This window comes from Fomitopsis serialis, assembly GCF_022376445.1.
Source record: "Fomitopsis serialis strain Sig1Antser10 chromosome Unknown B0H18scaffold_35, whole genome shotgun sequence".
Taxonomy (NCBI): domain Eukaryota; kingdom Fungi; phylum Basidiomycota; class Agaricomycetes; order Polyporales; family Fomitopsidaceae; genus Fomitopsis; species Fomitopsis serialis.
The window spans coordinates 87254-101645 of NW_025954995.1; the positions used below are offsets into that span (position 1 = coordinate 87254).

The 14392-nt window shown below is 46.4% G+C and overlaps 2 protein-coding genes across 2 annotated transcripts; one reads left to right on the forward strand and one right to left on the reverse strand.

Annotated features, from left to right (window-relative positions):
- Positions 1–7413: 7413 nt before the first annotated feature.
- On the forward strand, positions 7414–11088 carry B0H18DRAFT_955038 (uncharacterized protein; the record flags this gene model as incomplete). The annotated part of the gene is made up of 6 exons (XM_048042319.1): positions 7414–7434; positions 8650–8954; positions 9020–9135; positions 9174–10205; positions 10261–10396; positions 10704–11088. The coding sequence occupies 6 exons, from the start codon at positions 7414–7416 to the stop codon at positions 11086–11088; spliced, it is 1995 nt and encodes a 664-aa protein (XP_047893126.1).
- Positions 11089–11242: 154 nt separating this feature from the next.
- B0H18DRAFT_842701 (uncharacterized protein) lies at positions 11243–11749 on the reverse strand (the record flags this gene model as incomplete). Its single annotated transcript, XM_048039513.1, has 1 exon — positions 11243–11749. A coding segment is annotated over one exon (507 nt), but the record flags the coding sequence as incomplete, so codon positions are not given.
- Positions 11750–14392: the final 2643 nt, after the last annotated feature.

Consider the following 14392-nt stretch of genomic DNA (forward strand, 5'->3'; position numbering starts at 1 on the left):
ATCACTGGCTTGTGTTGATATCAACAAAGAGAAAATAGCTTGGAAATGTTGCAAAGAAGTATGCCTGTAGATCAACTAGAACTCAAGGAAGGGAATCTGGAGGTTGACTACAGTAACAACTACTCAGCTGGGACTTGCTGTTGTGCAAGTATTAGCCCTTGATCAGAAAGAACTTCTGATACAGGCAGATGTCTTTCAATAGATTGTTGACAGTACTTCCCCAAGTACAAACCAATCAACAATAGACAGATAAGTATACCAGTAAGGGATTCTGAAAAAAGGCCCTTCCAGAATTGTCATGTTATACAAGGAATACAACCAAAGACTGTCCAGTTTGCTCTCACCATTTGTACACTGAAGTGAACAGTTACCAGGCACTGACCAGTAGTACAAAGCCATACTAAGGTATGTTACTAGAGTGGAGCTCAGCCAACAGTAATGGGCCAATGTATGATATCAAGACTGATAGAGTCATGGGCAGGATTGATCACTGAGGTCTGGGACTATTGAAGGTACAGAGGAGTACAGAAGCAAGTGGTAGATGAGATGAATGTTTGGACTTCTCTCAGGGATGCTCCTTTTGAGCATTTCCCAAGTGCACTCCCCCTTAGCTACATAAATACTTCATAGAATCGAAATAGTAGAAGACTCAGTCCACCACTTTCCCAGGCCATTCAAGATGCACAATAAGGCTCAAAAAGTAGCGAAAAAGCAAGGCAAGGGTATGTGTGTTAATGATTGCCACTGATCATCAAGCATGTGCTCTGTGAAACATGAGGGACCACATGGATGTCAACCTGAAACACTAGTGTAGCCCTATGAAAACTCAGAAATAGTGTACAGCTTGATGAGCCACTCATAGATTGCCTACCAGCTGGAATATTATCATCAATATTCTGAGCTAATAGTCACCCAGTAACAGCTTTCAGATCATCTGTCACAAGGGGTCTAAGGAAAGTACTAGGAGCCTGGTAATAGTCCAGTCAGTACATACACAATGAAGTGCTACACAGCATGACAATGTGAGGAACAAAAGATCACCTGAATGTGGTGAGAAGCATTGTGAATACTACAGTGAAGTCCATGAAAAGGAAATCAAATAAACATAACAAAGTGTGGGAATGATAACAACTGCTGCTTATCCTATTCAAAGATCACATGTGTGGAATTCCTTGTGAAAATGCCTTGTCCCTAACAACAGCCTGCATACTAAGACTTGCACATGGGTCATTGTAGCCTCTCCTGGGTATTCTAGTAATGCCTGTTATCAATGGTCATGCACTCTGTCATAAGTCAAGGGATTTCTATATCTCCAGACACTCCCAAGGTAATTAATTACCAGTGTCATTTTCTGGCTGACTGTGTGTGCACATACAATGGTACTATATTTGGATTAGACACCATATGTTGATATTGACATTCCTCTGGCATGGCAGATACCATCCAGGATCAACTGCCAAATTGGTGCTAGTAGGCACACTGCCACATATTCATGCTTCCCAATGCTGTTCAAACATCACACATGTTCACACCTGGGTATAAAGTGTTATTTTTCCACTTTCCATATAACATGAAAGGACCCAGCATGAGTAGCTGACATTTTATAATCACATGTAAAAGGAAATAATTGCAGAAAATGAGAGTACTCCCAAAATCATATTATTGAGTAGAGATCTATAAAAGGACAGCCTTATATTGGCTCAGAAGTCCATGGTAGTATGGCCTCTTCACTGTTGCTTAGTAAGCAATGCAAGTCTGCATTATTCCAGAGCAACCATGGCTTCTTCTGAGCCCAATCAGAAAGAAAGCTGCCTTTTCTATCTCCACATACCAAGGGCCATTGCATGAGAATAGGATGATGGTAGTGCATACAGAGGTTAGATATCTTCCAGGCAAAAATTATCTGAGGACTTACAACCAAGCATAGCACCATCATACTATATAAATGGCACTGCTTCATATTGACAAGATTAGTCAAAGACATGCTTATACTGGACTGCTACAATAGAGCTGCTGACATCAGGCTATGTGCATCTGCATTAGCACATGTGGGATGTACTGTTGCATTGGCCTACAACAGTCAGCACAATGTGAAGTCATGGGATGTCTGATTTTATCTTATTTCCTACTATTTATCTAGCATTGCAGAGACCATCAAAGACTTTGATACACTATGTGTGGTAATGTGTGGCCCCACTTTATGACATTGCTAGTTTATGAAGTTTCTCACAACAGTAGTAACTGCATAACACAACTTGTACAATGTCTTTGTATCACTTTTTAGGATCAGTACAGTGTGAAAAAGATCTGTGGACCCACAATTCTGATGGCTATGCTATTGACATGTGACACAGAGTGAGTATCATGAACATGCTCAGCATGAACTGTGCCACAGCCTTTGTGCCACAGGTGTCCACCATTTTCTGAATATGCTATAGCCAATCACTACTTACAGCAACAGTACAAGGTGAGCCTGAGTGGAATCATTCGAAGTATTGTCTTGTTTTATCCGCATTTTCTGAGCCCAGACACAGCAGGTAACTCAGACTTTCCATTTTGGGAATGTAAGCTATCACATATAGCAGGTTTGGTCACACAATTCATAGGCAGTTGGTAAGCATCACAGGAAAACAAACAATGTGAAAGAACCAGTGTTCACAGAGCCATATGCTGGTGCTATATTTGTATGAATCTATGGGAAAGCATACTATGTAAAGCCTCTCTGGCATCATATACATGACTAGGAATTTTCCCAATTGTTTTTGATTTTTTGGGAGACCATAGCACAGCAAATACATTGTCACTAATGAGCTTGTGGCTTGCATTCAAACTCAGCCCAATAGCCTGCCTTTGCAGGGCCTATTGAAGAGTTGAACTGAACAGAATAGCCTAGGATCCTGTCTGGAGCTGCCAGTCCCCGGGAATTCCAGGTGATAATGGTGCTTACAAGATGGACCAAGACTCACTGACAGAGTGGCTTACATCAGGCTACGCAGGGGTCATTCTGCATTATTATATGTTTTCTGCCATATTGGAGCCTCAACAGTCAACTCAATATGAATTCATAGTACTATCTGATGTTTCTCTGATTTTCCTGCTATTTATCCAGTCCTGCAGAGGCCATGCACAGCCAACTTCCCAAATGGGCAGGGGACTGACCATATATGGCCGTTTTGTATGTTTGATATCCCCCACTTCACAGAGCCTCTCATACATGTGGAACTGTCTAGTACAAGCATCATACACACACCAAGATCTGCTTATATGCCTCAGTATCATCACTTATGATGGTCAGTACTCTCAAAATACCTAATCTGGACACTGCTACCAGTACCCAAGGGCATTGCATGGAGAAGCAATATTTTGGGATTTTTCCGCATTTATGGGCTCTAGTAAGAGCTCAGTAGTGTGGCTTGAAGCCATCAAAAAACTCGGCATGAAGAGCTGAGATTGAAAGATTACTTTAAAAGGGAACATTTGTCAGCATTCCAGCCAATGGGAGTGCTCCAAAATCCCTTTTCAGTGACCGGAGTTGTCGACAGGCCGGAATTCCGGCCTGTCGACGACTCCGCTTCGGCAACGGGCGCTTAATTGAGCGCTTAGTAAGCGATGTAAGTGCACACTGTTACTGCAGCACAATTCACTTGTTTGGGCTCAAGAAAATGCAGATTAATCAGATGATATTCCAGGAGATATGTGGAGCATCCCTGAGCATATACACAAGTGGAGAATATTGCCATATATGGTTATTCAGTGCTGAGACATCAAAACATGCATGTTGTCACCATCTTCTCCCATTAATAGCTGTGCTGTGCAGCTTCCAGACACACCCATGCATTGTAAACTATGCACATATCCATACAGGTCATAGGCAATGTGTTTCAGAGACAACAAGCCAGTCATATCTGCACAGTCACTTGTGATTCTCTAAATGTTGTCCTTTGTTATTCATTCCTCCAGTGTATGATAAACCCTTTGAATGATGGGCTATCAAATGGGCTTATTACCTCTATAACCTCTATAAGAGTTGATTGGATTTCAGTCAGTGTATCCCAGTCAAATGCCACACAATCATGCATGTGTTTCTCTGTTTCCTGAATTTCAAACAACTGGGCAAGTCATACTAGTCATATATTGTGTGGGCCTCCATACAGGATTGTTTTCTTACATACAGCAGACATCACAAATGATTCCAATCACAAATAATATTCCCTGATTTTATCTGGATTTTCTGAGCCCAGATTCAATAGGTGAATGAAAGTTACCATTTGGGGAAGGTCAGATACCCTATATGGCAGGTCTCAGATGTCATAGAGTCATGAAAAATCTATGAGCAGTCTATAGGCTTCACAAGAGTCACTTTTGAGGTGAAAATGTATGCACCCATGTGCACAGAGGCATTTGTGTGTTTTTCTATTGTGTGAATTGTGCCATAACCACTGAAGGTAATGGGCAAGTCACAGCAGCTATAGACTCAATGACATCATACCTATCACAGAGATTATTTTGGGAATTTTCCGCATTTTAGTGGGACCACAGTACAGCAGGTACAGTGCCACTAAGGAGCCTGTGGCTGAGATTCAAACTCAGCCCAAAACCTCGGCAGCCTGCCTGATTAGGGCAGAAAAGGGGCTGTTGCACCAATCAGAGCAGCTCGGCATCTCTCTCATGCCGTTCGGAGGTGCAACCGTGCCAAATTTCCGCACAGATGCACCTCCAAACGGCATCTGGGCGCTTAGGGAGGACTTAGTAAGTGATGTAAGTGCGGACTATTACTGTGCTTATATGGGCTTATTTAGACCCAGGAAAAAGCGGAAAAATCAGAGAATATTGGAGATGGACCAGGGAATGTGATTTAATCTGTCTATGAGATATGCTTGACATCAATAAAGGCAGCATTTTCAATAACTGTGTAACATCGCTGATGTTACCTCAGTGAGCTTATTCATACAAGCCTGCTACTTGACTGTAGGAACTACTCATGTAGTTGAGGACACCCCATAGGATGGTAGTGTAAGTACAGATCCATATATGTATTCTGAGTTTGCATCTGTGTGCAAGACAAAGCCAGTGGCTGCATAATTGCCATATGAAGTATATTGCCTTCCCAAAGAGGAATCATACACAAACTGGTGAATCTGGGGCTCAGAAAAATCCAGAAAATCTATGAAATATACAGACACATCAAAGACAAGTGCATGGTTACTTTTAGTCCCAATTTCGGTCATTACATGGTGTCCATGGGCCACAATATGGCAATGGATGGTAAAATGACCCATTGTTGACCTTGTTAGCTCTGTTATAGAAATCACTGAGCAGTACACAGTGCCTAAACCACCCATATATATCACAGTGTGCATACAGAACATATTTCAGCCATAAACAAGTACTTTGAATCTGCAGAGGCACATGTGCATTTTTATATTTTGCATTTCCTGGCCTAGCCAGCCACTGTATGCCCTCAGTAAAATCCCTGTATACTCTCTGCATGAAGGACTATCAGATGAGTATACTATGTATACTATGCCTTGTTACTGGCTGAGACTATATAGGCACTACAGTGTGTGAGCGCTTGCAGCATTGAGCCACCAAGCTGCCAGTCACATGATATGTTCACCAGTTTCCTTATTGGGGGAACTGCTAAGGCGTTTCATGGGCCTCATATCCATAACTGAGCGCTTAGCCACTGCATTTGTTTGTATCTGTTGGTCCAAGTTGCGTCGTCTGGGAGTCTGAAATTTCAGACTCAGATAAGCAACCTATACTAACAGTTACTTATCTCTGCTTATTGGGGTGGCTGCATGTCACGTGCACTGTGGGAACAAACTGCCATTCTGGAGGAATCACTAAGGCGTTTCATGGTGGTCCATCATAAGAACGATACCTTCGTACCTCAGGGATCGTAAAGAAATATTATGCAGATATGGTGCTGTAGGAGAAGTAGTAACAGACAATGGATGAGAGTTCAAAGAAGCCTTCAAAGAACTCATGGACAAATATGGATTACCTCACATCAACATATCCAGTTACAATTCAAAGGCTAATGGAGTAGTAGAGAGAAGTCACTTCATTATAAGAGAAGCATTGATCAAATCCTGTGAAGGAGATTGGACAAAGTAGCCAGATTATGTCCATCATGTTTTCTTTGCAGATTGCATTACAGTCATCGACGGCTCCTTGAGACGCCCAAATCGTGTTTGGCGTCTTGCATCGAAACACCGCGTACTCTTCGAGATCGGACGGTGTATGCACAATCAGGCATGTCCAAGGCATCCTACAAAAAAATTGTATCCTTATCCATAGAGTGAGCGTTGCACACTAAGGAGATCAGTCGCGATTTTTCTTATCAAGACCTTTCCCGGTCCTTGAGACACCTGCCTAAAATGGTAACTATTCCAAGTGCTCATCAGTGCAGATGGCTCTTCCAGACTCTTTCCTCAAGTGAAATACCCTTACAAACCATTGGAATGATCACTGACAGTACAAAGGAAACTTCCTTTGTGTTTAACCCCCACTTTCGCGCTGTTCCGCATAGTAGGGATTATGGGCTGGTATGATTATGTAATGGTATTTGCTAAATTGGGTAATGAAATTCATGAAATGTGGTTTTCCATGTTCTTCGACATACCGTGCAGCGACCAGCGCTCGCACCATCGCAAACACGGTCTCAGTAGGTACATGACAACTGTAAACAAATTGTTGTCATTTTTCTAGGCTAGCAGGCTTCACTGAGCACACGCTGAAGCCCGCTGTCTCAAGGACTGGGGGTGTCTCAAGGAGCCGTCGATGACTGTACAATCACCCCATCTATAGGTATTTTCCATATTACCTGTTGTATGGTGTACATCCCATACTGCCATTTGACCTGTTGGAAGCCACATTCATGCTTGAAAATTACAGGAGAGGACTATCCACTACAGAATTATTGGCATTATGTACCAGGCAGTTACAAAAGAAGCCTGAAGATGTAGCTCATGCTGCATCAGTCCTAAAGAAAACTAGATTGCAATCAAAAGCTGATTTTGAACAGTGGTATAGTAGGAGATTGAGAAGAGTGTCATATAAACCAGGAGAGTTGGTATTGATAAGGAACTCAAAGATAGAAAAGCATCATAGCCACAAGCATCTGCCTCAATAGGGGGGTCAGAGTACGGGATTTTGGCGCGATTCAGGGTTTATCCGAGGTGCGATGTTGGACACGATTTGAGCAGAGTGAAACCGGCCAAAATTGTGCATCGTGCCCAAACTTTCGAAGCGCCTCCGGAGGTGCTTCAACATCCGAAATCACTGAGCATCGCTTGACGATCCTGGTCTGTGCTTCGCTACCGCCTTGGTATACAGCACCTTAGTGACAAAATATCCATATATATATATATATAATACATTCTATGCCTTTTACTGTGTGCGTGCACCATGCTCGCCCTCTTCAGTCTCGTCACTGCCAACTAGTGCCTCGCCACCAGCCTGCCCTTGCCAATAAATGGCCCAAAAGCAGACCACGGCACCGGGAGATTGTACGGTGATACGCCTCTAGGCTATCTAAGCCCCGAAAACGCAATCTAGGCCTCTACGATGCTCCGAAGCTCTTAGAAGATCCACTACAACTGTTCGAAGATTTCGAAGTTCGTAGCCAACCCTGGCTCACCTTAGAAGACTATCCGCGACCTTCCGGCACCTCAGTGACGCTATAGGAGCACCTACCCACCTATCTAGATGACCCCAGAGCACGCAGGTCACTCGAAGATACACTATGTGTTAGAAGACACTCGAACATGTTAGAAGACGTGCTACGGTGTTAGAAGATCTCCTGCGAGACCATAGGATGCTACAGGATGTCCAGTGAGTCCTTGCAGGTCGTCTCACATCCTTGACGAGTGGTCTCGGTTTCCGGCGTCATGTGATAGCCGGTCGGCCTTCGGACCACTGGTTAGCGAGCCCGAGAGCAGTTGTCACGTGTTAGAAGCCATAGCCGGATGTTTGGGGCCGTCGGAGCTCCGTAGTGGTAATAGCCGTGTTTCCCTGTATATACTCTGGGACTGGTTCCCTTCGAATCTCAGAGACCCCCTTACCCTCTCAATCTCACCTCGCACCGGCGAGGTTCGTCAGTCAGCCAGTACGTTCAAAGTCAGCAAAGTTCGCCAGTCAGTCAGTACGTTCGAAGCCAGTCAGTCAGTTCGCCAGTACGTTCGCTAGCTCGTAGTTGCCCCGAGAGGCTCTACACTTCTCCTCCTGCCGTCGCTCGCCTTTCTTGTCACCGTTCGTTCGACCCGTCTGTCGAAACCCTCCCTCCTACCTTCGAGGCTTAGCCCTCGTCTTCGAACAGTCTTCGACATCTTCGAAGCTCTCCCACGTCGTTCGGAGTCTCGTCCGTCCTCCTCCTTCTTACCTAGACCACTGTACAGTCCCCTGTACATCTCATAGACACAGAGGCCTCACATACCACTGCTCGACCTCACGGTTGGGTTTTTGTGTGGCTTTTGTGTTCTTTTCAGTCGTGTCAACAGGAGCGGCACCTGTTGCCCATACAGCAAGGGGCCGCAAGGAAGCACCTGCGAATCCGGTGCCGCCCGCAGAGGCGAACAAGGCGAAGGAAGGGTGGCTCGGACGCAGAGACAATTGAAGTCAAGTGCGTAGATTTCACACTGCCAGAACTATCAGTACACTAAGCCATTCGCGGCAAGATGGGACCAAACACTCACCTGGGCTCTGATCACTGCCATTGGCGAGGATGGTGATATCAGTTGCAGCCTGTTCCCGGGCCCCGGAGCCAACACGTCGACAACAAATGGGGGTGGGAAGAAGAAGACGGAGTTCCACTTCGCGCTCACTGTGATCCTGTTCGAGAACCACGAAGAGTATGGAGACGACTTTGCGCGCATTGAGGCAGAGAAGGGCAAGGTGAAGACAGCACTGCGGAGGACATGGACTGGTAAGATAAAGAATAAGATCAGTGTGTGAGTGTCAATCAACTACGTACCGTGAAACAGCACTGATCAGTGCTGCTGTGGCTGGGTGTTAGGCTGATCAGGGAGACACGCAAGCACATGGCCATGATGTGTGACACCGGCGAGGGTCTCACATCCCAAGAGCTTGAGGAGCTCCAGGTTACAGATCCTGACCTGTACAATAAGTGGTGTAAGTGTCTGCTATCCTCGTGTTCTGTGGATAGTAAGTGTACTCACCTCGGGTTCAATCAGAGGTCATCAAGGCCGAGTTCCCATGGTATAGGGAGCTGCGAGACCTCATTGGCAACCGTCTGAACAGTAATCCAGTGGGCCTAGGGAATAGCAGGAGTGATGTGGACGTCTCTGTGCTCTCAAATGGTCCCCAGGCAACCTCTGACACAGAGTCTGAGGATGCGGATGTCGTCGATCTCACGGTGGATGTGGCCGCTACGACTGATGAGCCAAACACTGCACAACACACCGCGGACGTACACTATTCACCTTTCCATGACAATGACGAGCTCTATGCCACCTCGTCCACACCGCCAATGCTTCGAGACGAAGGCACCGAGTCTGCTGAAGAGGGTGCAGCAGCCCCTGAGCCCGCAAAGCACAAACGGAAGATGCCGTCCACGGAGTTAAGTGATGGAGAGGAGGATGATGCGGATGTGGGCGAGGGCAAAGCCACGACTAAGGTAGCTTCGACTGAGAAGGATCGCCCCAAGCTGGCCAAGACAAGCAAGAAGGCAACAGCCAACCCAGCCACCATGCCGAGCAAGACTCACCCCACGCCGAGCAAGACTCACCCCACGCCGAGCAAGACTCACCCCACGTCGACGAGCAGCAAAGGCACGAGCAGCAAGAAGTCAAAAGCGACTGATGTGAAGGGCACCAAAAAGCTAAAGTATTCGGAGGACTTTACCAAGATCGCAATCACTGAAGAGCATACAAAACAGAAGCAGCTCGACCTGAAGCGCATGGACAAGCAGTACAAGTTGGAGAAGCTGAGGATGAAGGCCGACATGAAGAAGGAGACAATCCGAGCAAAGGCTGAGCTCGAGAAGGTCAAGCTACAGGCTGCCATGGAGTACCGGCTGGCGAAGCTCAAGTACGGTAGGGGCAGCACGGCTCCTGCTCAAGGCCCTTTCACAGGCTTCAGCGAACAAGCCCAGGCTGGTCCGTCAGCATTCACGGACGGGCGAGGTCAGCATGGCCGTGGCGCCCCAGCGTCGCTTGACGAGCAACTTCCATGGCAGTTCAGTAGGTACCAACTCTAAAACGGCTCCATCCATATCAATTCACCATGGTGTACCAGCTCCGGAGCGAGCCAGGAGTGTGACACCTGTGATGTCTGATCCCATGCAGCACCACGACTTCAATTTCCCGCCCGCAGACTTTGGTGGTGCAGATAACTGGCCTCTTATGGATGATCGTGATGGCACCAATGCATAGTATTGAGGCTGTCTTGTTCGAAAATTTATCTTCATCATACAAAGCTATACAGATATGTGGTACACTACTCCTACTCCGAGTCAGACGCAGACGACTCGTGATCTCGGTTATTACGACGATGCCTCTCTTGAGCTCTAAACAACACCGCTTTCAGATCCTCATGCCACTGCCTCGCAGCTTGCAGTCGTCGACCAGCCGGGTAGTGATGTCGTGGTTGCAAGTGTGCATTGTGTTCTGAATCTGAGGTCGTATCTGACAGGCCTTCTCGTACAAAGGGATCAAGGTCACTGTTGTCTGATCCATCAGCTCCTCGCTCCTCCGCCTCGCACTGCATGGCAAAAGCATGGAGGCCGATGCAAGCTTTGATCCAGTAGGTAGCGAGTTTGTGGGACTTCTCGTCCTGGATGTTGATGCAAAGGTGCTTGAGAGACTGAAAGTGGCCCTTGAGGAAGCCAATTGCATGCTCGGAGCGAACTCGGATGATGGATACATGGTTGTTGAACTTCTCATTGTCTGGGAGGTCACGGTCAGGCCACTTGTATGGTGCGACCACCCATACATCAATCTTCAAGTCATGTATATGATTGTAAGCCTTTGGCAGAGCAATTTTGAAGTCTACGATGTACCGGATATGCAGAATCCGCCCACACAAATTCACCCTCATCTAGGTCTAGGATATCAGCATGGTTGATCCAGAGGTCAGTTTCCTCCCATGCCGATGCATCGTGCGTACTTCCGGTGTGACCGTAGCTGAAGTCAACAATGCGCAGGTTCGGTAGGGAGATGATCTGGTGTTTGTTGTGAGATACCGACGACACAAGACAAACATTATTAATTAGACATACCTGGATGTTCATCGAATAGTTGCACTTGCGATCAAAATAGCTCTCGCCATACCAGAATGGGCGTGTGTACAACGGGATCAGCGTGCCATCGACCATCAGCCAGCCGTTGTGCCACACCCGACACGAGCGTGCTTCCACCCAACGCTTAGCCCTCTCCTTCTCATGCTCCATCACTGGTGGAACTGCGGCCTCCATAAACTCCTTTCGCAGGATGGCTGTCAAGACTCGGCGGGTCGCCAGGAGGATGGTGCCCTTGGCATATCCAGACCATGCGGCAACCCTTGTCAAGCGGACACCATTGCCTGAATGGCCAAACCGGAAGAGTGCAATAGCCAGTTGATCAGCAATGGGCATCTGCTTGTTGTTGGATTCATTGGCGAAGACGGGATCATTGCAGATGCGGGCAAGGACACGGTCAAAGGTGAAGGGTGTGATGCAGAGCTCCTTGCGAAAGAGGTCCAGACAAGTCTCCTTGAGAACAGTGAGTACATGAGGCATATATGGGGGCCCACAAGGATACTGAGTGCGACTCTTCTCATAACACTTGCTGTACATCCTCTTGATTGCTTTGCGAACGTGGTGGCCTATGCGACTCGCCCCCAGTGGCTCATCAAAGTTGTCGTCTTCATCCGACTCGAATTCTTCATCACCTGCACCCTCATCATCTGCCTCATCCCCCGAGCTCATTGATGTAGAGCCATCTGTCCCCCAACCATCCCATCCATCACCAAGGGGAAGCTCATCACCCTCCGGGTCGAACTCGTATGGCACAATGGGTGGCATCATGATAGCACCATCTTTGTCTGAGTCATCCGAGCTGGCGAAGTATATGGCCTCAATTTCACTGAGGTCAGCAATGTCATCAGGTGAGTCCTCGACTTCATCAGAGCTTGAAGAGTTTGTTGACTCGGAAGGGGTAGTAGATGAGGAGCTTCCACTGCTAGTGAGAGAAGAGTCGGTGGAAAGAGAGCTGAGAGAAGAGAGCAAAGGAGAATGCTGCTGACGAGGCTGTCGCCAGACTTTGCGGAACTGGGCCTGTGCACGTACGAGTCGTGCGCCTCGCCGGGTGTAGCACTTCTTGTATGCCTTGAGGAGGTTCTCTGCTCGCCGACGGCGGGCAGTGCGACGCGCCATACTGTGACAAGACTCGGATAGAGTGGACTGTAGACGTAGTGGACCCTGCGAGGTCAAATTTGATCATATTGCATCTACTTGCTTTGTCTACACTACATCAACGGAGAATCAACATAACTCCAGAGTGGAAAAATGGGGAGTTCAGAGTAGCCGGTGATTTTCAAGCGATCCTTCAGCAATCTTGCAGCCATGAAACACCTTGACATCGCCCTTACATCACCGTGTGAATCCCCGTCAAGATCACTACTCTGACTGCCCCTAATATTTAGGGCCAAAAGAATTGGATGGTGCTGGCTGGAAACAGAAAGTTGCAGCATTTCACATTATGCCCTATATCAGCCATCATGATCCACATTTAGCTGATCTTGCACTTGATGAAAATGACACAGACAGCAAAAATGACAGTGATGTTTGAGGAATTGACATAGCACTATGCACAGACAGTTGTGGGAAAAGGCATTGCTTTAACAGCCAATTAACCTAAACATGGATATGGATGCCCACAGACACAAACAGATCCACACAGATCAGCGTCACAAATAGAATCCATTACTCACTGCATGCAACTTCTTTTCCCCACCAAAATGATCAGCACTATCATTGTTGGCACTATCATTATCATCATGCTCATCATCCTCTTCTGCTGTGGCCCTCTTCCTTAGATGGAAGGTGTGCATCTTCATCCCATTGTCCATCCAAGCTGCCCTAGCATGGCTAGTTTCATCAGTTATGATGTGCATTTTGTTGAACACAATCAGACCAGTACACTTCAAATTACAATATTGATCTATTCTTTTGATCAAAAGCACTCTATAGACACCAACCAGGCAAACACATTGCCAGTGTAGGAAAGGGTTATTGAGAACAACTGGGGACAGTTGCAATATTTTGTGTTGGGTAGATGTCACGTGTTGATGGCCAATGGAAAGACATATTGATAGTTGAAAACACAAGAGTGTCATGATAGCACAATAATGAACAAGACAAACAACAATGAAATCAAACAAGGTGGTTGTGCTGCTCTACCATGTCAAGTAGGCCAGGAGATGGTCAAGAGCCAGATCAGGGAGAATGAACTCAAAAGAAACAAAAGTGGTATGCAAGATGAAAATTGTATCCACATAGTATGTATGGACCACTTTGTAGCAGCTGGGCCATTCAGGCCACTCTTCAACACATTTAAAAAGATATAACATACCTCATTGCAGCAGCAAAGACAGGCAGAGAACCAATGAGGCGGGGCCATTGTTGTTGAGCCTGCCACTGAGAGAAGAAAGAGTTAGAGAAGGAAGGGAGAGAGTTTAGTAATAACACACTAAGGTGCCCTCCCCATCAGTGACCTCACTCCACATGTCCCAGCCAGAAGACTTGTCAAACAGTATGTTGTGGGAGAGTGGCATGACTGTGGTTGAGGGTGGATAGAGTGTGGTTTGCAGTGACATGGCAGTGCGTGCACACATTAGGGAGACCAGTGGCTGAAGATCTAAAGTCAGATCAAAGTCAGCTGAGTGCCTAGATCCAGTCCATGATATTCAGCAGTGCCTACTCATTTTATTGTGCTTTGTCAGCACAATAGAGGTGCTCAGTCAGCAATGCCAAGAGCATGAGTAATTACTGGAGATCAGGCCACAATGGAAAAAATTATGGGATTGGCTGGCAAGTTGGATGATATTGATCACATGATAGGATTTGATTGGTTAATCTGAGTGCTTGCTTACTCATTATCTTACTTAGCTGCTTATTAAGCAGTTCACAAAGTGTATATAAAGCTCTGTGTTTTGCAGGCAAAGACATGCAATCCCAGTAGTCCCCTCTCAGACATCTGGTGTGAGAGATCTGCAGTTCCCATTTAAGTCAATCAGTTACTATTTGAGGCAGTATCTCACACAGTGTGAGACCTCTGATAGTATCTTCTGGTCTAACAATCAGTAGTTTGTCCAATAGCACCTTACTAATGCTATCACTCTCACTGAGCAAGTCTTCATTTGGAAGTATTGTCTCAGTACATCTTGAACC